We start from the raw sequence: 25,616 nt of genomic DNA on the forward strand, positions 1-25,616 counted from the left end.
CAGTAGAATCCACCAATCACCGATCTCCCTCGTTCCTTTGCTTCTTTTCCCATAGCAGGGCGCCTCTGGGAGTTGAAGTTCGAGCGCAGTTCCGGGAGGGGAGGCGCCTTTCCCGCTCTCTCCAACTCGGCCCCTAGCACCGCGGAACTACGAGTCCCAGGGTCCCTTGCGGCCGCCGTAGTCAAGTGGCCGGTGGAATTGGCCCAGGATGACAGCTGGAGAATGGAGTCAGGTACGGGGAGCGGCTTCTTGTGGAACTGGGGTGGGTGGTCGCAGTTGAGGCATTGAGTCGGTGACGCCAAATGGGTGCGGAATCACGGTGAGAGGGTTATGGGAGCCTAAAAGTCCTGTCCCTCGGGGGCCCTGACTTGCAGTGGTAAGCGGAAGGGAAAACGGTAGTAACTGAACACTACCTTCAGAACTCGAACCGGTGCCTGTGGCCACCTTACCCCTCGCTGCTGCCACCGCCAAAGGAATGGAATTAATTAGGGGTCAGTTATTCTGACATCTCGGCGGAGTGGCATTAGGGCAAAATTCAGTAACAGTAGTGAGAGCATATGACACCGTAGTAAGGTGATGTGCCAGGGTGATGCCAAAGGCAGGGTGTGATGCCATAGGAGCCACTTGATATCTGAGAGATCTCGGTGAGTTCATGGCCTGGTGACATCACAACTTGATGAGGGTCATCTTGACACTGTGGTATGGTGTTGGCTCTTTAATATCATGATAGTGAAGATGACACTGAGGCTTTACTAGAACTATTAAACTAATAGTGTTTCTATTTATAGAAATCCTAAATAGTGCCATAGCAGAAGAGATGCAAGGCTTATCCTTTATAGGACATATCCAGAAGGACATCATGCCAAAACCAGGTAATAATAAGAATACACTCGGAGTTCCTGTCGTGGCGCAGCGGAAACGAATCCGACTAGGAACCATGAGGTTGCAGGTTCGATCCTTGGCATCGCTCAGTGGGTTAAGGATCCGACGTTGCCCTGAGCTGTGGTAGAGGCTGCAGACGCGGCTCGAATCTGGCATTGCTGTTGCTGTGGCTGTGGGGTAGGCCGGCAGCTGTAGCTCTGTTTCGACCCCTAGCCTGGGACCTCCTGGGACCTCCATATGCTGTGGGTGCGGCCCTGAAAAGACAAAAAGACAAAAAAAAAAAAAAAAAAAGAATGCACTCAAGAAAGAGACTGCTTACGTTTATATTTACCCTGCTGTGGTGTAGAATGTGGTTCTATAAAGAGCCAGATAATAAATATTTTAGACTTTGTGGACCAAAAGGCAAAATTGTGGATAATTTGTAGGTACCTATATGACAAGAGAGAAAACAAATTTCAACAAATGTTTATTGATGAAATTCAAAATATAATAATAATTGAGTACTTTTTGGTAATATGAGACTACTGATGAGAATAATGGAATTCTTTTTTGGAGGGATGACATTTTGTTTATTTGAGGCTAGTAGTCAGTGTTGCCTATCATCAAAATTGTTTCAAATGTGCATCTGTTAATGCTGATCTGTGATGAGATTTTATCTATTATGCCATTTTATCTTTGTGTCTTTTCACATAGATAGGTACTGCCAAATATCAATGTGACTCCACAAACATAGTCTTATAGTCTTATTTTTTATTTAAATACATTTTACATTCTTTTTTTTTTAATGGCTGCGCCTGTGGCATATGCAGGTTCCTGGGCCAGGGGTTGATTCTGAGCTGCTGGGCAGCTGTGGCAACTCTGGGTCTTTAACCTATTGTGTCGGGCTGGGTATTGAACCTGCAGCTCTGCAATGACCCAAGCCACTGCACTTGGATTCTTAACCCACTGTGCCACAGCAGGAATGCCTACATTCTTTTTTTTTAAATATATTATCTTCCATCACGGTCTATCCCAGGAGATTAGATATACGTCCCTGTGCTGTACAGTAGGACCTCATTGCTTGTCTATTCTGAATGCAATAGTTTGCATCTACCAACCCCAAACTCCCAGTCCATCCCACCCCCTTCCCCTCCCCCTTGGCAACCATAAGTCTGTTCTTAATGTCTGTGTCTGTTTCTGTTTTATAGACAGGTTCATTTGTGCCATATTTTAGATTCCACATATAAGTGATGTCATATAGTATTTGTCCTTCTCTTTCTGACTTACTTCACTTAGTATGATAATCGCTAGTTGCATCCATGTTATTGTGCAAATGGCATTATTTCATTCTTTTTTATGGCTGAGTAGTATTCCATTGTGTATATGTACCATTTCTTCTTAATATATTCATCTGTCGATGGACATTTAGGTTGTTCCATGTCTTAGCTATTGTGTGTAGTTCTTGGCTATTGTTCATAGTGCTGCAGTGAACATAGGGGTGCGTGTATCTTTTTTTTTTTTTTTTGTCTTTTTAGGGCCAAAACCACGGCACATGGAAGTTCCCAGGCTAGGAGTCTAATCGGAGCTGTAGCTGCTGGCCTACACCACAACCACAGCAGTGTGGGATCCAAGCCACATCTGTGACCTACACGACAGCTCATGGCATCACCAGATCTTTATTTCACTGAGCGAGGCCAGTGATTGAACCTGCATCCTCATGGGTACTTGTGGATTTACAATGTTAATTTCTGCTGTACAGCAAAGTGACCCAGTCATACGTGTGTGTGTGTGTGTGTGTGTGTGTGTGTACATACACACATTTTTTTTTCTCTGCATGTATTTTTTTTTTTTTTTTGTCTCTTAGGGCCACACACATGGCACATGGTGGCTCCCAGGCTAGGGGTCTAATCGGAGCTGTTGCTGCTGGCCTACACCACAGCCACAGCAATGCAGGATCCGAGCTGCATCTGTGACCTACACCAGAGCTCATGGCAATGCTGGATCCTTAACCCACTGAGCAAGGCCAGGGATTGAACCTGCATCCTCATGGATGCTAGGCAGAATTATTTCCACTGAGCCATGATGGGAACTCCTGCATGTATCTTTTTGAACTATAGTTTTGTCTAGATATATGCCCAGGGGTGGAATTGCTGGATAAGATAGTTCTATATTTTGTTTTAGAGGAACCTCCATACTGTTTTCCATAATGGTTGTACCAATTTAAGTACATTTTAAATTTCAGAATAACTTTAGATTTATGGAAAAGTTGCAAAGGCAGTACAGAGTTTGTGTACTTCTCATCCAGTTTCCCCTACTGTTCCCTTCCTATTTTAACAGTTTTTTGAGTGGTGTGTGTGTGTGTGTGTGTGTGTGTGTGTGTGTGTGTGTATGTGTATTTTTTTTTCCACACTGGCAATGGGCAGAAGTTCTTAGGCCAGGGATCAAACCCGAGCCACAGCAGTGAAAATGCCAAATCCTTAACCACTAGGCCACCAAGGACCTCTGGGTTATAAAATTCTCTCATTTCAAGTGTATAGTTAAATATTTTTAGTAACTTTACTGAGTGGTGCACCCATCATCATAATCAATTTTATAACATCTTCACTTCCCCCAAAGGATCCCTCATTCACTTTTATTTATAGTGAATCCTTGTTCCCACTCCTAGCCCCAGGTGACCACTGATCTAATTTGTCTCTATAAATTTGCTTGTTTTGGGCATTTCATCTAAATTAAATCAAACAACAAGTGATCTAGAGTTCCCACTGTGGTGCAGTGGGTTAAGAACCTGACGGCAGTGGCTCGAGTCACTGCAGAGGCATGGATTCTATCCCTGGCCCAGTGCAGTGGGTTAAAGGATCTGGTGTTGCCACAGCTGTGATGCCACAGCTGCAGCTCAGATTCAGTCGCTGGCCCAGGAACTTCCATATGCTGTGGGTGCAGCCATTAAAAAAAAAAAGTGGGAGTTCCCGTCGTGGCGCAGTGGTTAACGAATCCGACTAGGAACCATGAGGTTGCGGGTTCGGTCCCTGCCCTTGCTCAGTGGGTTAACGATCCGGCGTTGCCGTGAGCTCTGGTGTAGGTTGCAGACGCGGCTCGGATCCCGCGTTGCTGTGGCTCTGGCGTAGGCCGGTGGCTACAGCTCCGATTCAACCCCTGGCCTGGGAACCTCCATATGCCGCGGGAGCGGCCCAAGAAATAGCAACAACAACAACAAAAGACAAAAAAAAGTGGTCTTTTGTGCCTGGCTTATTTCCCTTAGCAAAATATTTTTGAGATTCATCCATATTGTAGCATGTATCAGTACTTCATTAATTTTTTTTGCCAAATAGTATTCCATTATATGAATATAACAGATTTTGTTTGTCTACTCACTAGTTGGTAGACATGTGGGTTGTTTCTAGTTTGGGGATATTATGAATAATGCTGCTAAGGACATTAGCGTGTGAGTCTTTGTGTGGATATATGTTCTTGTTTTTTGTTTTTGTCTTTTTAGGGCTGCACCTGCAACATATGGAAGTTCCCAGGCTAGGGGTCATATCAGAGCTACAGCTGCCGGCCTACATCACAGCCACAGCAACTCGGTATCCAAGCCATGTCTGCGACCTACACCGCAGCTCATGGCAATGTCAGATATCCTTAACCCACTGAGCAAGACCAGGGATTGAACCTGAGTCCTTATGGATACCAGTCAGGTTCATTACCCCTGAACCACAAGGGGAACTCCCCAGACATATGTTTTCATTTCTCTTTGGTTGGTACCTAAGAATGGAATTATTGGATCATATGGCAAATTTATCTTTAGCTTTATAAGAAACTGCAAAATTGTTTTCCAAAGCAGCAGCACTATTTTGCATTTCCATCCAGCAATGTATGAGGGTTTCTGTTTCTCTATTTCCTCACCAACATTTGTTATTGTCTGACTTTTTGTTGTAGTCATTCTGAATGGATGTGAAATGGTATCTCATTGTGGTTATAATTTGCATGTCCTTAATGACTAATGATGATGAGCATCTTTTCATTCACTTATTAGCCACTCATGCAGCTTTTCCATTTTATATTATGTATATTATATATATAATATATTATGTATATACAATATATTATATATAATATATTATATATATTATGTATATTATATATAATATATTGTGTATATTATATATAATATATTATGTATATTATATATATATATATATATATATATATATTGTCTTTTTAGGGCCATACCTGTGCATATGGAAGTTCCCAGTCTAGGAGTTGAATTGGAGCTGCAGCTGTTGGCTACGCCACAGCCACAGCAACTCTGGACCTGAGCTGCGTCTGCGACCTACACCGTAGCACACAGCAACGCTGGATCCTTAACCCACTGAGCAAGGCCAGGGATGGAACCCACATCCTCGTGGATACCAGTGGGGTTCTTAACCCACTGAGCCACAATGGGAATTCCTATCTTTTCCATTTTAAAATTGAGTTATTGTCTTTTTGTTTAGTTGTAAGAATTATTTACATATTCTGGATATGTGGATATTTTCTCACAGTCTGTTGTTTGACTTTTCATTTTCCTTCTTTCTTTTCTTTTCTTTTTTTTTTGTCTTTTTTAGGGCCACACCTGTGGCACATGGAAGGTCCTAGGCTAGGGGTTGAATTGGAGCTGCAACTGCCAGCCTATGACACAGCCACAGTAATGCCAGATCTGAGCCACATCTGCGACCTACACCACAGTTCACGGCAACACAGGATCCTTAACCCACTGAGTGAAGCCAGGGATCAAACCCACATCCTCATGGATACTAGTCAGGTTCTTTCTGCTGAGCCACAATGGGAACTCCAAACTTTTCATTTTCTTAATGGTGTCTTTTGAAGTGCAAAAGTTAAAAAAATTTTTTTTTGTCTTTTTAGGGCTACAGGTGTGGCATATGTAAGTTTTCAGTCTAGGGATCGAATCGGAGCTGTAGTTGCTGGCCTAAACCACAGCCACAGCAACGTGGGATCTGAGCTGCATCTGTGACCTACATCACAACTCACAGCAATGCCAGATCCTTAACCCACTGAGCAAGGCCAGGGATCGAACCTGCATCCTCATGGATGCTAGTTGGGTTCGTTACCACTGAGCCACAAGCAGAAATCCAAAAGTTCTAAAATTTGATGAGATCTAACTTAACATTTTTTTCTTCTGTGGATCATGTTTTTTGGTGTTGTACACTTTAAAAAACTGTATAGTTTAACATTTATTAGTATATTAGAGTTGTGTTACCTTCACCACAGTCTTATTTGGAACATTTCTATTATCCCAGAAAGAAACTTCTTGCCCATTTTTGCTCACTACCCTTTTCTACTCTCAGACCTAAGGCAACCACTAATCTATTTTGTGTCTCTGTGACTTTTCATTTTTGGGGCTTTCATATAAACAGGGTGATATAATATGTGATCTTTTGTGTCTGGCTTCTTTCACTTAGCATAAGGTTTTTGAAGTTTATCCAAATTTTAGTGTATGCCAATACTTCATTCATTTTAATGGCTGAATAATATTCTATTTTATGGCTACACTATATTTCACGTATCCATACATCAGTTGGTAAGTTCTACCTTTTGATTATTATGAATAATGCTGCTGTAAACATTTATGTACATGTTTCTGTGAAGACATGTGTTTTCATTTCTCTTGGTTCATATCTAGGAGTGGAATTGCTGGGCTATATGGTAACTCCATGTTTAACTTTGTGAGGAAGTGCCAGACTCTACCAAAGCAGTTGCACCATTCTCCCCTCCCACCAGCAACGTATGAGGGTTAGAATTTCTCCACATCTTTATCAATATGTATTAATGTCTATCTTTTTTATTATAGCCATTCTAGTGGGTGCGAGGTGGTATCTCATTGAGATTTTGTTGTTTTGACTTATGACAGCATGGGACATGTATAAGGCACGTTGACATTACTTGTGATTCAAAGAGTGTTGTTGAAATGACTTCCCTACAGTATGTTTCACATATAAGTGCTGTTTTGCCTTGTAATTTTATGTTGCGTTAATTAAGAAACATTATCACATCTGGAGCAAAAGCGATTTTCCAGGCCCAGTCACTGTTTGGTAATTGTGGTTGAAGGTAGTTCTTCTACTAGTTTAAAAATGTAAAAATTGGTGTGCTTTTGTGGCTCAACAAGTTAAGGATCTATTGTTGTCACTGCAGCAACTCGGGTTGCTGCTATGGCATGGGTTCGATACGTGGCCCAGGAACTTCCACATGCCATGGGTGTGGCCAAAAAAATGTAAATTAAAAAAAAATTTTAAAATTATTTCCCCAATTTAATTTTTTTTCTACTGTACAGCATGGCAATTATTCTTACCTTTCTTACTACATAAAAAACTCACAGCGGACTTGATTTGGCCTCCTAGATGTAGTTTGCCGATGGCTAGTGTATAATGAAAGTGTCTCGCATGTAGTAGGTGTTCAATAAATACTTATTCAGTTGACTACAGAGGTACAGCAGGCCTGTTGTATGGTATTCATAAAGAACTGGGAATAGTGATATTTTCCCTTTAATAGTACATCAGGAAATCGGATTTGATTGCTGGAAACAGCTGGAAAAACAACTCCAAGTGCCTCTCCTGGTGTGAGGCTTATTTGAGTAATCTTGTTTTATAGACGGTGTGTTGTGCTTTTGTTTTATTTGATGTAACAGGGTGGTTACCTTTCAATTCTGAGTTCCTTAAGGCCCAGGGTAAGGTATTCTTTGTCTTACGGAAAGCTGCAAGACAAATAGATCTCTAAGGATTTCTCCTCTTTTGTCACTGTCCCCAAGTATGGAGGAACAATGTGGTTACTGTTTATCTATCAAGAGTCAAAGGGGGCCCCTGTTAGGAACTGACTCCCTTGCTGCTCCTACGAGTGAATGTTCCCTTTTCTACTGGTCATCTAGAGTCTAGGTCCTGGAACATGCCCGGTTCATCTTCTGGACTTTAAGAACAACTAACATTTATAGATCACATGTGGTAGGTATTGAGGTTATCTCATTTAATCCTTCAGAAGAACCCTAGGAGTTAGGTACCATTCTTCCCCAGCCCTCACCTTTGAAAAGATGAGAACTCGGGCATGGAGAAGCAGAGCAGCATGCCTGAGGTCGCACAGTTTGGCAATAGTAGGAGCTAAGACCGAAATCCAATGCTATTCTACCCCAAAGCTCTAGCATTTAACCACTGCAACAAACTGCTCAAGATGAAATTATGTGTAAATGCAAACCTCAGATAATGCAATACTAATTCCTGTCAGAGCTCTTTGGACTGTAACTCTGCCTATGATTGTGGGGGAAGTGACATGTTTTTCAGGCTCTACAGCAATGCTGTCCAATAAAACATTTTATGATGATGGAAGAGTTCGATGTGCTGTGCTGGTATGGTAGCCTCTAGCCGCTGGCTTAGGCACTTGAAATGTGACTAGGAACTAGATTTTAAATTTAATTTAAATTATTTTTAATTTAAATAGCTTCATGGGGCTAGGGGTAATCATTTTGGACAATGCAGAGGGAGGCAGTTTCGCCCACTCGCCCCTTTCTAATTATCACTAAGTATTTTACCTATTGCAAATATTCTTTCCACAGCACAGCTGGAAATGAATATCTTCTATAGTAGAACAAACTTGAGGACACCCAACATAGGGTATGTGCAAATCAATGAACTGTATGACAGTCACAGGAATAGGTTCTGGCTTATCCAGAATGAAACGTCTCCCTCTTCCCACCACTTAACTAGATTTTGAACAACTGGCCTGAAGACCCTTCAAAACTGAGTTTGTCATTTTGCCAGATGCAGTTTGTTTATGCGGCTAGTTGCAATCGATTCACAGTAGCCAGTTGCCTGGTTTAAGATGAGACATTTTGGAGTTCCCGTCGTGGTGCAGTGGTTAACGAATCCGACTAGGAACCATGAGGTTGCGGGTTCGGTCCCTGCCCTTGCTCAGCGGGTTAACGATCCGGCGTTGCCGTGAGCTGTGGTGTAGGTTGCAGACGCGGCTTGGATCCCGCTTTGCTGTGGCTTTGGCGTAGGCTGGTGGCTACAGCTCCGATTCAACCCCTAGCCTGGGAACCTCCATATGCCGCGGGAGCGGCCCAAGAAATAGCAACAACAACAACAACAACAAAAGACAAAAAGACAAAAAAAAAAAAAAGATGAGACATTTTAATCTGTGGCTCTACTATTTTCTTAAGCACGTTTTGATCCTATAGATAAAAACGTCCTTGGTATTGTATGTCACCAGCCTATACAAATCTTCTCCATTTAAAACTTCTCTCTCTCTCTCTCTCTCTCTTTTTTTTTTTTTTTTTTTTTTTGTCTTTTGTCTTTTTAGGGTCGCACCCGCAGCATATGGAGGTTCCCAGGCTAGGGGTCGAATCAGAGCTGTAGCTGGTGGCCTACCCCACAGTCATGGCAATGCAGGATCCGAGCTGTGTCTGCGACCTACACCAAAGCTCACAGCAGTGCTGGATCCTTAACCCATTGAGCAAGGCCAGGGATCGAACCTGCATCCTCATGGATACTAGTAGGATTCATTTCCATTGCGCCACAACAGGAACTCTGGGTGTTTACATTTTTTAAGGAATTGGTCCAGTTTATCAAAATTGTAAAATATCTGTATGTAGATTTGTTTGTAGTATTCCCTCTATCCTTTTGGTGTTTCCCTGTCTCATTCTGATATTAATAATTTGTGTTCTCTCTCTTTTTTTGTTAGTCTTGCGAGAGGTTTGTCTATTTTATTGATCTTTTCAAGAACCAGCTCCATGTCATTGATTTTTCTCTGTTAATTTTTGGTTTTTAATCTCATTGATTTTTGCTCTTAAGTTGATTATTTTCTTCCTTCTTCTTGCTTTGAGTTTATTGTACTCTTCTTTTTCTACTTTTTTTTTAAGGTGAAAAATTTGATTTTTTTTCTTTTTTGGTTTTTTAGGGCTGCATCTGCGGCATGTGGAGGTTCCCAGGCTAGGGGTCAAATTGGAGCTGAAGCCGCCAGCCTATGCCACAGCCACAGCAACACTGGATCTGAGCTGCATCTACACCACAGCTCACAGCAATGCCAGATCCTTAACCCACTGAGCGAGGCCAGGCATTGAACCCATGTCCTAATGGATGCTAGTCAGGTTTGTTAATTGCTGAGCCATGACGGGAACTCCAAAAAATTATTCAATTTTCAATTTGAGACTTTTCCTTTGTCGTAAGATAAGCATAAATTTCCCACTCAGCAGTGAATTAGCTACATATCACATATTGTAAAATACATAAGATCTATCCTCTTAAAATTTTAAGTGTATGTTACAGTATTGATAACTATAGGCATAATGTTGTTTTCATCTTGCATAATTGAAACTCTCTACCCATTGAATAGCAGTTCCCCATTTCCCCCTCCCCCTAGTCCCTGGCAACCACCATTCTATCTTCATTATCTATGAGTTTGACCACTTTCTTTCTTTTTTCTTTGGCCGCCCCATGGTGTATGGAGTTCCTGGGCCATGGATTGGATCCAAGCTGAATTGTGACCTAAGCTGTAGCTGTGGCAACATCAGATCCTTAACCCACTGTGCTGTGCCAGGGATCAAACCCCCATTCTGGTGCTGCAGAGACGCCGCTGATCCCCTGCATCAAACTCAGGAACTCTGAGTTTGACTATTGTATTTTTATTTTTAGGGCCACACCCATGACATACAGAAGTTCCCAGGTCTGGGGTCGAATTGGAGCTGCAGCTGCACTACAGGCACAGCAATGCTAGATCCAAGCTGCATCTGAGACCTACACTGCAGCTCATAGCAATGCTGGATCCTTAACCCACTGAGAGGGGCCAGGGATCAAACCTATATCTTCATGGATACAGTCAGGTTTGTTACCTCTTAGCCAGACAAGAACTCCCTCCCTCCTCTTTTAAGTGGAATGATGCAGTATTTGATCTACTGTGATTGGCTTATTGGCTTATTTCACTTAGCACAATGTCCTCAAGTTCCATTCATGGAACATATGACAGGCTTTCCTTTTTTATGGCAGACTAATATTCTTTTGTATGTATATACCACATATACCACGTTTTCCATTGATGGATATTTAGGTTATTTCTCTTTTTTTGCTGTTGTGAATAATGCTGCAGTGAACATGGGAGTGCAAATATCTCTTTACAATCCTGATTTCAATTCTTTTATGTAAATACCCAGACATGGTATTGCTGGATCATATAGTGGTTCTATTTTTAATCTTTTTCAGGGGTCTCTATACTATTTTCCACCACAGTGACATCATTTTACATTCCCACCACCATTGTAGAAGGGTTCCATTTCTCTATATCCTTGCTGACACTTGTTGTCTTTCTTTAAAAAATAGCTATCCTAACAGGAGTGAGACAATGTTTAATTAAGGTTTTAATTTTCAGTTTGCTGATGATTAGTGATAGCATGTTTTTCACATACCCGATGGCCATTTGGATGTATTCTTTAGAGAGATGTCTTTAAGTCCTTTGTGACCATTTTTAAATAAGGTTATTATTATTATTATTATTATTATTATTATTATTATTATTATTAGCTATTGAGTTGTAGGAATGCCTTATATATTTTGTATATTAACCCCTTATCAGACATATGATTTGTAGATAGTTCCTCCTATAATGTAGGTTGCCTTTTAATTCTGTTGATTGTTTCCTTTGCTGTGCAGAACGTTTTTAGTTTGATATAGTTTCACCTGTCTTTTTTTGTTTTGGTTGCCTGTGCTCTTAGTGTCATATCCTAGAAGTCATTGCCATGACCAATGTCTTGAAGTGTTTTCTCTAGGTTTTCTCCTAGGTGTTTTATAGTTTTAGGTCTTATGTCAAAGTCTTTAAATTTTGGGTTGATTTTTGTGTATGTGGTCTGAGATAAGGGTCTAGTTTCATTCTTTTGCATGTGGATATCCAGTTTTCCCTACAGCTTTCATTAAAGTGATCATCCTTTTCCCATTGTGTAGTCTTTGCACCCTTGTCAAAGATCATTTGACCATATTTGGGTGGGTTTATTTCTGGGCACTGTTCTGTTCCATTTGTCTTTATGCCAGTGCCATTCTGTTTTGATTACTGTAACTTTATAATATGTTTTGAATGTAGACAGTGTGAGGTCTCCAGCTTTGTTCTTTCTCAAGATTATTTTAGCTATTTGGATTCTTTTGTGGTTCCACATAAATTTTTGGTTTTTTTTTTCTATTTCTATAAAAAATGCTGTTGGGATTTTAATAGGAATTACATTGAATATATGGATTGATTTCTATAATGTGGGCATTTGAGCAATATTGTCTTCCAGTTGATTAACATGGAATGTCTTTCCATTTATTTGTACCTTTAAATTCCTTTCAGCAATGTTTTGTAATTTTCAGTATACATGAGTTTTGCCTTTTTTGGTTAAGCTTATTCCTAGGTAGTTTATTCTTTTTAATGCTATTTTAAATGAAATTGGTTTCTAAATTTCCTTTTCAGATAATTCACTGTTAGCATATAGAAATATAACTGATTTTTATATGTTGGTTTTGTATCTTGTAAAGACTTAATAATTAGATTATATGCTGAATTAATTTGCTAGTTTTAAAAATTTTTTGTAGAATATTTAGGTTTTTCTACATATAGGTTCATGTCATATATAAACAGAGCTAATCTTACTTTTTCCTTTCTAATTGAATGCCTTTTATTTCTTTTTCTTGCCTAATTACTCTGGCTAGAACTTCCATTACTATGTTGAATAGATATGATGACAGTGGCATCTTTGTCTTGCTCATGAACAAGGAAATCTTTCAGTTTCCCACCATTTTAGTTATGGACTTATTTATATATGGCCTTTATGATGTTAAAGTAATTTCCTTTTTTCCCTAGTTTGTTGATTGTGGAATATTCAACTTTTCATTATGAAAATGTATTGAATTTTATCAAATGCTTTTCCTACATCTATTGAGATGATCATGTGATTTTTTTTCCCTCTCTTCATTCTACTAATATGGTGTATAACATTGATTGATTTGCGTATGTTGAGGTATCCTTGTATTCTAGGGATAAATTACACTTGGTCATGGTGTATATTTTTTTAATTGCTGTTAAATATGGTTTGCTAGCGTTTTGTTGAAAATGTTTGTATCTGTATTCATCAGGAATATTGGCCCATAGTTTTCTTTTCTTGTAATGTCTCTTTTCTGGTTTTTACATCAGGATAGTGCTGATCTCACAAAATAAGTTGGGAAGGGCTCCCTCCTTTTCAGCTTTTTGAAAGAGTTTGAGAATGATTGGCTTTTGAAACTTTTTTTAAGAATAAAGTTAATTCTAGATATGAATTTAAAGTTAATTCTTCAAAAGAAGTTAATTTTTCTTTCAAGTTTTATAGAATTCACCAGTGAATCCATCTGGTCCAGGGCTTTTTATTTGTTGGAAGGTTTTTGATTACTGAGTCAATCTCCTTGCTAGTTATAGTTCTATTAAGATTTTCTGTTTCTTCATGATTTGATCTCGATGAGTTGTATGTTTGTAGGAATTTATCCATTTCCTCTAGGTTATCTAATTTGTTGGTGTATAATTGTTCATAGTCATCTCTTATAATCCTTTAAATTTCTACGGCATCCATTGTATCTCTGCTTTCATTTTTGATTTTATCTGAATCTTCTTTTAGACTAATGTAGTTAAAGGGTTTGTTTGTGTGTGTGTGTGTGTTGCTTTTTATGGCCACAATCCGTGGCATATGGAATTTCCCAGGCCAAGGATTGAATCTGAGTCAAGCCATGACCTATGCCACAGCTGTGGCAATACTGGATCCTTTAACCTGCTGCACTGGGATGGGGATTGAACCTGAGCCTCCACAGTGGCTGAGTCTGCTGCAGGCAGATTCTTAACCCACTGCACCACAGCAGGAAGTCCCAAGGACTGTTAATTTTGATGGTCTTTTTAAAAAGAAACAACACTTAGTATCATTGTTTTCTTTCCTATTCTCTATTTTGTTTGTAATTACTTCCCTCTCCTAACTTTGGACTTAATATGTTTTTCTTTTTCTATTTCCTTAAGGTATAATGTGAGATATTCATTTGAAAACTTTCTTCTCTTTTAATGTGGGCATTTATCACCATAAACTTCCTTCTTAGTATTGCTATTGCCTTATTCCGTAAGTTATAGTATGTTGTGCTTTCATTTTCATTTATCTCAAGGTATTTTCTAATTTCCCTTTTGATTCCTTCAGTGACTCACTGGTTGTTCAAGAGTGTGTTTTTGAATTTCCACATATTTGTGAATTTTCCAGTTTTCCTCCTGCCATTAGTTTCCATTTTCATTTCATTGTGGTTGGAAAATATAGTTGGTATGATCTCAATTTTTTAAAACTTGTTAAGACTTCTTTTGTTACCTAACATGGTCTTTCCTGGACAGCGTTCTGTGTACACTTGACAGAATGTGCATTTAGCTGCTATTGGGAGGAATACTCTGTATATGTTAGGCTTATATAATATTGTCCAAGTCTTTTGTGTTCTTATTGATGTTATGTCTGAATGTTCTATTCCTTATTGAGAGTGATGTGTTGAAATGCCTAACTATAATTATGTTGCTGTGTCTATCTCCTTTCAGTTTTGTCAATGTTTGCTTCATATGTTTGAGTCCTCCAATGTTGCATGCTTTATGTTTATAACTATTATAACTTACTGGTGAACTGACTTTTTATCATTATATAATGTCTTTCTTTGTCTTTTTTGACAGTTTTTTTTTTTTTTTTTGTCTTTTTGCTATTTCTTGGGCCGCTCCCGCGGCATATGGAGGTTCCCAGGCTAGGGGTCGAATCAGAGCTGTAGCCACCGGCCTACACCACTGCCACAGCAACACAGGATTCGAGCCGCGTCTGCAACCTATACCACAGCTCACGGCAACGCCGGATCGTTAACCCACTAAGCAAGGGCAGGGACTGAACCCGCAACCTCATGGTTTCTAGTCAGATTCGTTAACCACTGCGCCACGACGGGAACTCCTTGAGAGTTTTTTTAGTCTATTTTGTCTGATATAAGCATAGCCACACCTATCCTCTTTTGTTTACATTTTGCATGGAATATCTTTTCTCATCCTTTCATATTCAGCTTATGTGTGTCCTTGAATCTACAGTGAGTCTCTATAGACAGCATATAGTTGGATTTTGTTTCTTTATCCATTAGCTACTCTATGTCTTCTGAACAGGGAATTTAATTCATTTTTATTTAAAGTAATTATTTATAGGGAAGGACCTACAATTGCCATTTTATTAATTATTTTCTAACCATCTTGTACTTTTTTTTTGTTTCTCTTTTTATCCTTGGCTGCCCTTCCTTCTTTCATTGATTTTTTAAGTGACATGCTTTGATTCCTTTCTCATTTTCTTTCATGTATTCTATGGGTATTTTCCTTGTGGTTACACTGGGGCTTATGTAAAACATTATAGTTACAATCATTTATTTAAATGATAACAACTTCAATCCCATAAAAATATTCTACACTTTTTCAAACCCCTTCCACACCTTATGCTATCAGTGTTACAAATAACATCTTTTTGGAGTTCCTGTCGGGGTGCAACAGAAACAAATCCAACTAGGAACCATGAGATTGCGGGTTTGATCCCTGGCCTCGCTCAGTGGGTTAAGGATCCACTGTTGCAGTGAGCTGTGGTGTAGGTCACAGACATGGCTCAGATCCTGCGTTGTTGTGTCTGAGGTGTAGGCTGGCAGCTGTAGCTCCGATTAGACCCCCAGCCTGGGAACCTCCATATGCTGTGGGTGCAGCCCTAATAAATAAATTAAAAAAAACAAATAACATATTTTAATATTATGTACCATTAACATATTTTTATAGTTATAGCCATTTTTTATACTTTTGTCTTTTAACCTCGTGACAGTATTAAAACAACCCTATTAAAGTACTCAGTGTTCTGTATTTGTCTATATATTTACTTTTAAAAATGGGCTTTATACTTTCATATGCTTTCATGTTTCTGTTTAGAGTCTTTTTTTAAGAGAAAGACAATAAAGTTTTCATTGAAATCACACTACAGAAAAAACCACTTTCTGTTCTTTGCAAAATATGTATGAAGGCCAAATTTGTGTTTTCCTTTTCTCAAAAAAAAAAAGAATGTTCATGCATTACAATGCAACCAGTGTTTTTTTTTTGTTTGTTTTCTGCACTTGTTAAAAGAGAAAAAGATATATATATTTTAAAGTACAGCACAGTCAGGTGTGCAACCACAAAAGAATAGTTGTCTTTGGCAAGACGTCCAGGCCATGGTCCTCTCAGTCACTTTTGGCCCATCTTACTCTGTCTCATGAAGTAGATATTGTTGGCACTGTGTGACAGTTCCAGGTACTGCTCGATGGATATCATGAAGAAGCCATCATAGCCTTGATCCTGCCCTGTGTTCAGTACCTGCTGCTTCTCGCTCTCTTTCTAGGACTACAGGCCTTCCTAATCTTCACAAAGTCACTGATGCTCCTAGGCCCAGGCCTGGTGCATGGGTCTCTGCTGGGCCAGCTCTGGCACTAGCACCTTCTCCTAGTCCAGTGTGCTCCTATAGCAGGTGTTCAAGCATAACACCCCATACTAGAGCTGGATATCTGTGTAGTGTCTAGTTCTGTCATGGACAATCATGTTGATCTGGAACTCAGGGACCTTGACTCCATTCTCCAGGGTTCACTGCCCCCTGCTGAGCCCCAGAATGGCCAGATCACCTTCTGAGGGCCCTGGTTTCACAAAGCAGTGGTCTCCACTCTGTCAATGGTGAAGTGCATGTTCTCTGGGTAGTGGGCACTGTTCAAGATGCCAGCAATGCTCCACCCATCCTCACTGGCCACACTGATGATGTCTGTGGTAACTCAGCCATCCTTCAGGGCAAACTTGACCCCCTTGCCAAAGACTGAGCCACTTGATTCAAACTTCTTTGTCTCTGGGTCCTGCTGGCAGCTGCTGATTGTGGGGCCACAGAGCTGGCAAAATGTTCCAGGGTGATGAAAGCCTTGAGCTGCTTCTGCACTTCACACTGTATCCCAAGGATAGATTCTGTAATATCTGGATGTCTTGATAGGTGAGCAGTCATGTGCATGAATTATCTTGCTATTGTCCCATTCCTGAGTTTTCATCTGTGTGTGGATGAGCTCATAGGGTGGTTCCATGGCATCCATGTCTGGCTTGGGATAGCCAGGAATCACATCATGAAGTTGGAATCCGAAGGTGAGGAGCCAGTTGTTGACATCTTAAAGTTGGCCTGAAGCTGAGGTAGGGTTCTCCATGGCATACTCTCCTCTCCCCTCAGTGCACCCTCCAGGGGGGCCAGGTGGGAGGGGGCATCACTGGAAGGGCAGGTCCTCATGGTCTCTGCAGGTCCACATGTTCTCCACAGTTCACCTTTGCTCTCTGTCAGCCCAGATCCTAGGCCTCCTCCTGTTTAGAGTCTTTTTGTTCCAACTTGAAGGACTCTTTTTAAAATTTCTGGTAGGTCAGATCTGGTAGCAATAAACAGCCTCAGCTTTTGTTTATCTGGGAATGTCTACTTCTCCATCATTTTTAAAAAACAGTTTTCCTGGATATAGTATTCTTGGTTGGCATTTTTTTTTCTTGCTGTTTTTAGGGCCACACCCATGGCATATGGAGGTTCCCAGATAGGGGTTAAATTGGAGCTGTAGCTGCCAGCCTACACCACAGCCACAGCAACTCAGGATCCAAGCCACATCTGTATCCTACACCACAGCTCGAGGCAATGCCAGTTCCTTAACCTACTTAGCAAGGCCAGGGATCAAATTTGCATCCTCATGGATACTTGTCAGGTTCATTACCACTGGGCCACAATAAGAACTCCAGAAATTTTTTTTTTCAGCATTTGGAATGTATCATCCCATTCCCTTCTGGCTTGTAAGGTTTCTGCTGAGAAACCTGCTGATAGTCTTATGGAGTTCCCTTGTTATGAGGAGTTGCTTTTCTCTTGCTGCTTTCAAAATTCTCTTTGTCTTTATATATATATATATATACATATATATATATATATATGTATATATATATATATTTGTCTTTTTGCTATTGCTTGGGCCACTCCCACGGCATATGGAGGTTCCCAGGCTAGGGGTCGAATCGGAGCTGTAGCCACCGGCCTACGCCAGAGCCACAGCAGCACGGGATCCAAGCTGCGTCTGCGACCTACACCACAGCCCGTGGCAATGCCAGATCCTTAACCCACTGAGCAAGCGCAGGGACCGAACCCGCACCCTCATGGTTCCTAGTCAGATTCGTTAACCACTGTGCCACTACGGGAACTCCTCTTTGTCTTTAAATTTTGACAGTTTTATTATGACATTTCTTAATGTCAGTTTCTTTGGGGTCTCATTGGAGTCCACTGGGCTTCTGAATCTGTGTGTCTGTTTTCTTCCCCAGATTTGGAAAGTTTTCAGCCATTATTTCTTCAAATAAATTGCCTGCTCCTTTCTCTCTCCTTCTGGGACTCACAGAATGCTTTTTATTGGTCCATTTAATCATATCCTATAAGTCTCTTAGACTTTCCTCACTCTTTTTCATTCTTTTTTCTTTTTGTTCCATTGACCGGATAATTTCAAATTACCTGTTTTTGAGTTACTGTTTAATCTGCATATTCAAGCCTGCTGTTGAACCTTTCTAGTGAATTTTTTAATTATAGTCCTCAACTACAATTTTATGTTTGGTGCTCTTAAAAATGTTTTCTGTCCCTTTGTTGGTCTTCTTATTTTGTTCATATAGCATTTTCTTGAGCTCATAGATCATCCCTGATGGTTATTTTGAATTCTTTGTCAGGTAGTTTATATATCTTTCTTTCATTAGCGTCAGTTTCTGGAGTTTCTTTTTTCCTTTTTGGCAATGTTTGCCTGGTCCTTTGTGTGTCATGTAACTTTGTGTTTGGGCTCTGCATATTTGAGAAAACAGCTACTTCTCCCATTTTTTATGTACTGGCATGGTACAGTGAAAGACCTCCACCAATCAGCATGGCTAGAGAGTCTGGGGTTTCTGAAACCTTTTTTAAGGGGGCTTTGTCTTTAATAGGGAAGAAATTTTGTATTCTTTTACAAGTTAATCACTAAAGGGATGTTGCCTATAAGCTTAAATTATACATAACAGCCTATCTCTGGGAACTGTGCCTCCCAGGCAATGAGCATTAAGATAAAATACCTTTGTTTGGCTCACAAGAAACCCACCTGTACATGACTGCAGGGAGGAAGAAATTAACACGTCCTCCTCTGAAGGCTGACCGGAAACAGGAAATGTTTTTCTTTATGCCTGCCTCTTTTAGCATAAAAGAAGCCTGAATTCTAGCTCGAGCAAGATGGTTCTTTGGGATATGAGTCCACCATCTTCCCAGCTTGCTGGTTTTCTAAATAAGGTTGCTATTCCTTGCCCCAACAACTTGTCTCTTGATTTATTGACCTATCACATGGCAAGCAGTATAAGCTTGGACTCGGTAACAAATTTTTGGCATAGTCATCCAGGAGCCTTGCCAGTCATGGCTGGTTGGCCCTGGCTGGGGAAGTTTCGGGTAGGGCCCTAGCAGCTGCCAGGACCACTTGTCCTGAGGACCTTCCCTTCAAAATTCCCCTGACTGGCACCAGCTGCCCCAGCACTTGGCAGTTGGACCAAGGAATCGACATTTGAGAGTCGACAGGCTTCATACGGTAGGGTTGGTTGCTCCAGTGTGTATAGCTGGGAACTTTATTTACTCTCCATTTGGCGCTTTTTCTCTGGAATAAGCCAATATGTTTTGTGTTTGAGTAGGATATCCTGTTGGAGAGAGGAAGGAGTTGTTGGATTTTTACCTGGTTTGTTTGTTTCTTTGGATTCTAGCATTTGTGTGTGCAGTGTGTGTTTTATTTGTCTTGGATTTCTGTCTTTAAAAATGGCAATGTTTCAACTATCCCTAAAAAAGTCCCCTGAGGCGCATTTTGGATAAGTGATCTGATTACAGTTATGAACCCATAGGTGAGAGGAAGATGGTATTTTATTGTAATAAAGTGTGGCCACAATAGCTGTTAGGATCTGCACAAGGAGTTTAGGCAGGGTATCTTGGGGCCCTGAGCACCATGTACTGCTATCCCTGTTGTATTCATTATGTCATTTATGCTGTCCTGTGTTGTTGGTATATGTAAAACCCCAAGGCCAAATTTGAGGGTTTATTTAGAATTTTGTTTGTCCTTTGGATTTTTCATTTTGTTTGGTATTCCTACATTTACAGCCAAATCAGTTTTGTGATGGTTAAACTTCTACTGATGTCAAATGGAAAAAGGGAACAGAAAAAAAACCTGTCTGTCCTTGTCTGATAGTGGACATTCCCAGGAGGAAGAGAAAGGTGTCACTTGATTCCTAAAATCACTGAAAGCTACAAATAGAAATATTTTCCATAAATATTAGTAAAATGGGTTTAGCCATCTGAACAGATGGGCTTGATTTGTTCTCTGCCTGAAACCCAATTTGAATTCAATCCCTTTTGTAACTTGTAGGCTTTACATTGTTTTACTTGATTCATGGCTGAAATTTTTGGATGGGAACTATGAGGTCCCTGTGTGTTGTGCATGTATTGTAGGTATGTGGCATTGCCAAAATTAATTAGTAAAGGAGCTCTTAAAGGAAATTAAGTGTTTATATAAACACTCAAAAATAAAAGAAACTAGCCAGAATGAATTTCAAGTTCACACGATCTAGGAACTATTCAGTATTGAATTAATATCTGGTATTAAAGTTAGCTTAAACGTGTTTGAGTAATACAGACATGTCTTTAGAGTCATCAACATTAAGCACTTTTTTGTACCTAGGTTTACTAGAAATCAAATAAGACCTTATTGTTCCTGTTGCAAAGTTTGCCAGCAAGAGAATAACAATATGATGAAGCTTTTAACTAAATAAAATAGAGGCATTTACCTCTAGGCAAGAGTTTTAGGTAAACTATATAAGAATAATAATGTTTTGGGAATGTCTGCCTAAAAGTAGTATCTCTAGGTTTTCGTAACTTGAAACTAAAAGTTAAAATGAAGAGAATTCATTGACCATCTGCATCATTTCAAATAGGATAAATATTAGAACATTAATTGCTGGGCAGGTCTAAGTTTACCTACCTTTGCCTTCTTGGGAGAATAAGACTAAAGCAAAAGTTTTCAATCAGAAAATGCTGGTATGACAGTTTAGAATTACTTGTTGGTTTTCACTAGAGATTCAAGTTCTTAGGTTAAGAATTATAAGGGAAACATTTCACTATGCAAAGATGTAGGATGTTTTCAGCAAAGAAGGCATGAGGAATGAAATTGCATTTTGTCAAAGGGATAAAGGTGGTTTTGTCCTAGAGCCGGTTGTTTCTGAATGGAAAAGTGAGGGACAGATGAATATGGATACAGAAAATTGTGGAAGATGTGTGGAGGAGGAACACTGAAAGAATTTTGGGCATGGTCAGGATTGGCTAAGATAAGATGGAACTTAATAAAGAAAATGAATTTTAATGATAAAGTGGTAGAAAACCTGAATTTGGTCCTCTAAGAGGACAAAGTTTTCTTCAAACATTGAACTGCTTTGGGCAATTGTGAATGTCTTTAACGGATGTATATTTGCCATTGAGATCTTTTATCATCCCTCGTTAAATCTTTTCAATGTTTTCGACAAAATTCCCAAAGACCAAGTTCTAAGTGAAGTTCATTTGACCTCTAGCTAACTTTGAGGTTTGTTTTTTTTTTTTTCCCCAAGGGGTTCCTGGAACACCTCAAATTATTTATTTTGTCTCCTTCTCAGAGGAGTATTAAAATACTTAGGCTTATTTGGTACATTAAACTATGTGGGAAGCATTGTCAAATAAGTGGTGATAGAACTTCTTAGATTGTATCATATGGGTAAATGTTTCTGATCTGCACCTTCTAGCAAGTATATGGAACTCCTGAAATTCTGATATGTCCTGGTCAATGATATCAGTCATAATTTTCGTTATTGTTTTGGATTGTGGCACGTCACAGCAGTAACCGAGTTTCTTTTCAATAGTATTATAGTCCAGGTTGGTTGATGCCAAAGCAAAAACACACCCTTTTTAATGACGAGAGATGATGGATTGCTATTTTTGGTTTTACAGTGACTTTTGAATGATTCTACACCTATTTTGTGAAGAAGCAGGAAGAAATCCTTCATGTGCAAGCATTTGTGCTCTTACCTTAGGGAAAATAAGAAAAGGAAGGGAATGAGAGTGAGGAGACATGTTGCTTCAAACCTCAAGTCCTCTAGCTGAGTTAGCTGTCCCAGCTGCTCTGGCCGTTATACCAATACATCCACCCCCTCCACCCCCTTCCATTCCTATCCAGCCCCAATTCCTGACGCTGGGACACAGGACTTCCCCTCCTTCCAGGGATCCATTAGAAAACCCTGTGTTACTTTCTGGGGCGCAAGAAGTGATCTGGTATTGCCATCTAAGACCTGACAGGGCACTTAATTTGAGCCAGGAGCCATGCTCAGGGCAGGGCAGTTTCCATTGCTGTGATTTCTTATAGGGGACTAAAATCCTATGACCAGTCAGCTGGGTTTCTCAGACTTGTTTAATTGGAAAGAGCACAACCCTCCTTTATAGGCCCCTCGGCAGTACCCACAGCGGTACCGAAATGGGGCACTGCCCCCCAATGAGGGAGGAATGCCTTCATTAGGGCACTACTTATTAGTGCATCTTGGCAGGGCTTTGAAAAGGAACCAAAGCAAGAGTTTCAAGAAATTAGCAAAACAAGACCTCTCTGAATTTCTGGAAAGGATATATCAGGCCTACAGCTGTCATACTAATGCAGGTCCCGAGGCCCCTGAAAATATTAGAATGGGAAATTGACCTTTTTGTGGGCAAAGCATCTCATATATCAGGAGAAAGTTGCAAAGATTAGATGGTGCATTTGGAATGAACCCTTCTCATTGGTAGATGTTGCTTTAAGGGAGTTCCTGTCGTGGCTCAGCAGTAATGAACCCAACAAGTAACCATGAGGGGGCAGGTTTGATCCTTGGCCTTGCTCAGTGGGTTGGGGATCTGGCGGTGCTGTGAGCTATGGTATAGGTCGTAGACGCGGCTTGGGTCCTGAGTTGCTGTGGCTGTGGTGTAGGCTGGCAGCTGTAGCTCTGATTCGACCCCTAGCCTGGGAACCTCCACATGCCACACCTGTGGCCCTAAAAAGAAAAAACCAACAGGGAACAACAGAAGAAAGAAGATGCAAAATTTTTGGCAGTACGTCACCATTGTGGAAAGGAAATGGATTGCTCTAGGCTAAAACTTAAGAAAAACAATAAAAGATGAGAGCCTCTCACATGATGGAAAGAGAGGAACTCTGATGAGTGAAGAGGTCCAGGGGATCCTTGGACTTGAAGCACCTAATTCTCCACAGAGCCCCGGGTAAAACTGACAGTGAGGAATGAGCTGATTAACTTTCTGATAGACCTCGCCCTGAACTTTCTCACCAGAACATGCTTTAGACCTACTGACTGCACTCATGAAAGCCCCAGGAAGGGAGACAGAGCTCTTTCCCCTGAGATTTACAAAAAGGTAAGACCAGACGTGTGTGTTAGTGGCATCCCAGTGAAGGCCAAAAACACATAGCAAATGAGTCCCATTAAAAAGGGACATTGGGACACCTAATCTAAAAACAAAACAAAAAAATCCTCTGAGGCAAGAGAACCCACTTCCTCCACAGATTGACTTGTCAGAATACCAGCCACTGTCTTCCTTGTGTCTGCCTCTCCAGGACATCTGCAAAAAATGGTGGTATTGATACTGTCCCCATGGGTCGAGTGGACACTGGTGTTCTCAGACTTGGCATGGTGCTCATCTTTGCTCCAGTTAATGTTACACATGAAGTAACATCTATTGAAATGCACCATGAAGCTTTGAGGACAGCCCTTCCTGAGGACAGTGTGGCCTTCAATGTCAAGAACATGTCTGTCAAAGATGTTCGTTGTGTCAATGTGGCCAATAACAGCAAAAATGCCCCCCAGCCCCCGCCCAAAGAAGCAGCTGGCTTCACAAACCAAGTGATTATCTTGAACCGTCCCAGCCAACTCGGTGCTGGAGGTGCACCTGTGCTGGATTGTCATCCAGCCCCCACTGCTTGCAAGTTTGCTGGGTGGAAAGAGAAGATTGGTGACCATTCTGGGAAAAAGCTGGAAGACGGCCTCCAATTTTTTTAAATCGGGTGATGCCTCCATTGTTGATATGGTTCCTGGCAAGCCCATGTGTGTTGAGAGCTTCTCTGACTATCCTCCTCTGGGTCATTTTGCTGTTCATGACATGAGACAGATGGTTGCTGTGGGTGTCATCAAAGCAGTGGACAAGAAGGCAGCTGGAGGTGGCAAGGTCACCAAGTCTGCCCAGAAAGCGCTGAAGGCTAAATGAATGTTATCCCCAATACCCGCTACCCCAGTCTTAATCAGTGGGTAGAAAGAACAGTCTCAGAACTGTTTGTCTCAAATGGCCGTTTAAGCTTAATAGTAAAAGACTGGCTAATGATAACAACGCATAATAAAACCTTTGGAAGGAAAGGAAAATGTTTTGTGGACCATTGGTTTTGTGTGTGGCAGTTTTAAGTTGTTAGTTTTAAAAATCAGCCTCCTTTTTAAAATTGGTTAAAGCCCTCCTTAAGGAAATGATCTTCTGATTTGGATTAAGGCATTGGAACGACACTCCTCCTGGAGACTACAATCAACAGGAAAACCCGAGAAAATGAATGCTAATTTAACTTGCAATAAGGTCTTGCCAGCTGCCCTGCTACAGACAGATTGGAGGCTCCCAGAGGCAAGCTTAAATTAAGCCCATTTGAAATATGTATGGTAGGCCATCCCAGGTGTCTGTCTAGGTGTGGGAATCTATAAATGCTCTAAAAGACCTAGCAGTTGCCAACAGGTCTACCTATCTAACTGTAGCTGCAGAAGGTACAATCAATGTGTTTACTTTTTGTCCAGATAAATAGCACATAAATATATGTTTTGGGAACTGGAGCCAAAGTCCCAAGTTAACTTACAAATCAGACAACAGAGTGCTAAGGGATTTCATCAGTTTCAAATAGTTGTAGATAAAAAAAGGACTGACTAAAGATTCTAAGGAATATTTGCTACCTCTGGAAATAGAGCGGTCTTCACCCTTTTCCCACAAGATTGTGGAATGGACTGTTGACAATGGGGAATTGTAATAGGGAAGAACTTTTGTATTGTATGACAAGTTAATCACTAAAGGAATGTTGCCTATAGGATTAAATTATACAGAACGACTCATCCCTGGGAACCCTGCCTCCTAGGTAATGAGCATTAAGCTAAAATACCTTTGTTTAGCTCACAAGAAACAGCTTGACCAGATCCACCTGTGAATGACTGAAGGGAGGAGGAAATTAACACCTCCCCTGAGGGCTGACCGGAAACAGGAAATGTTTGACTTTACGCCCTCCATTTTTAATATAAAAGAAGCGTGACTTCTAACTCAGGCAAGATGGTTTGCTGGGCTGAGTTCACTGTCTTCTCAGTCTGCTTGCATTCCAAATAAAATCACTATTTCTTGCCTCAACAACCCGTCTCTCAGATCTATCGGCCTGTGGTGCAGCGAGGAGCACAAGCTTAGACTCGGTAACATGCCTTCTCTGGTCTTATACATGCAGTTTTTCAAATAGAAGCGTTTGCCAGTTTCTCTTTCAGGTGCTTGTAAATCATTGCTCTCGCTGGTGTCTCTCTGTGCCAATGGATGTTCTCTGGTTCTACAGCAGCAAGCTATTCCACTCTCAGTGGCCACT

General features: G+C 40.6%; 1 protein-coding gene across 6 annotated transcripts in view; it reads left to right on the forward strand.

The window, feature by feature from the left end:
• Positions 1-25,616, forward strand: part of ATG4A (autophagy related 4A cysteine peptidase) — an 87,405-nt gene that overhangs the window by 2,676 nt on the left and 59,113 nt on the right. The window contains exons 1-2 of one of the 6 annotated variants that reach the window (XM_021079699.1): positions 96-232; positions 789-872. In XM_021079699.1, coding sequence (XP_020935358.1) covers positions 223-232; positions 789-872 — 94 coding nt within the window. In that variant the 5' untranslated portion in view covers positions 96-222. Of the gene's footprint in view, positions 1-55; positions 233-788; positions 873-19,395; positions 19,521-25,316; positions 25,453-25,616 lie in introns of those variants that run through there. The other 5 variants (XM_021079702.1, XM_021079700.1, XM_021079703.1 and 2 more) reach the window with 5 other exon arrangements.

Source organism: Sus scrofa, chromosome X (genome assembly GCF_000003025.6).
Source record: "Sus scrofa isolate TJ Tabasco breed Duroc chromosome X, Sscrofa11.1, whole genome shotgun sequence".
Lineage (NCBI taxonomy): Eukaryota > Metazoa > Chordata > Mammalia > Artiodactyla > Suidae > Sus > Sus scrofa.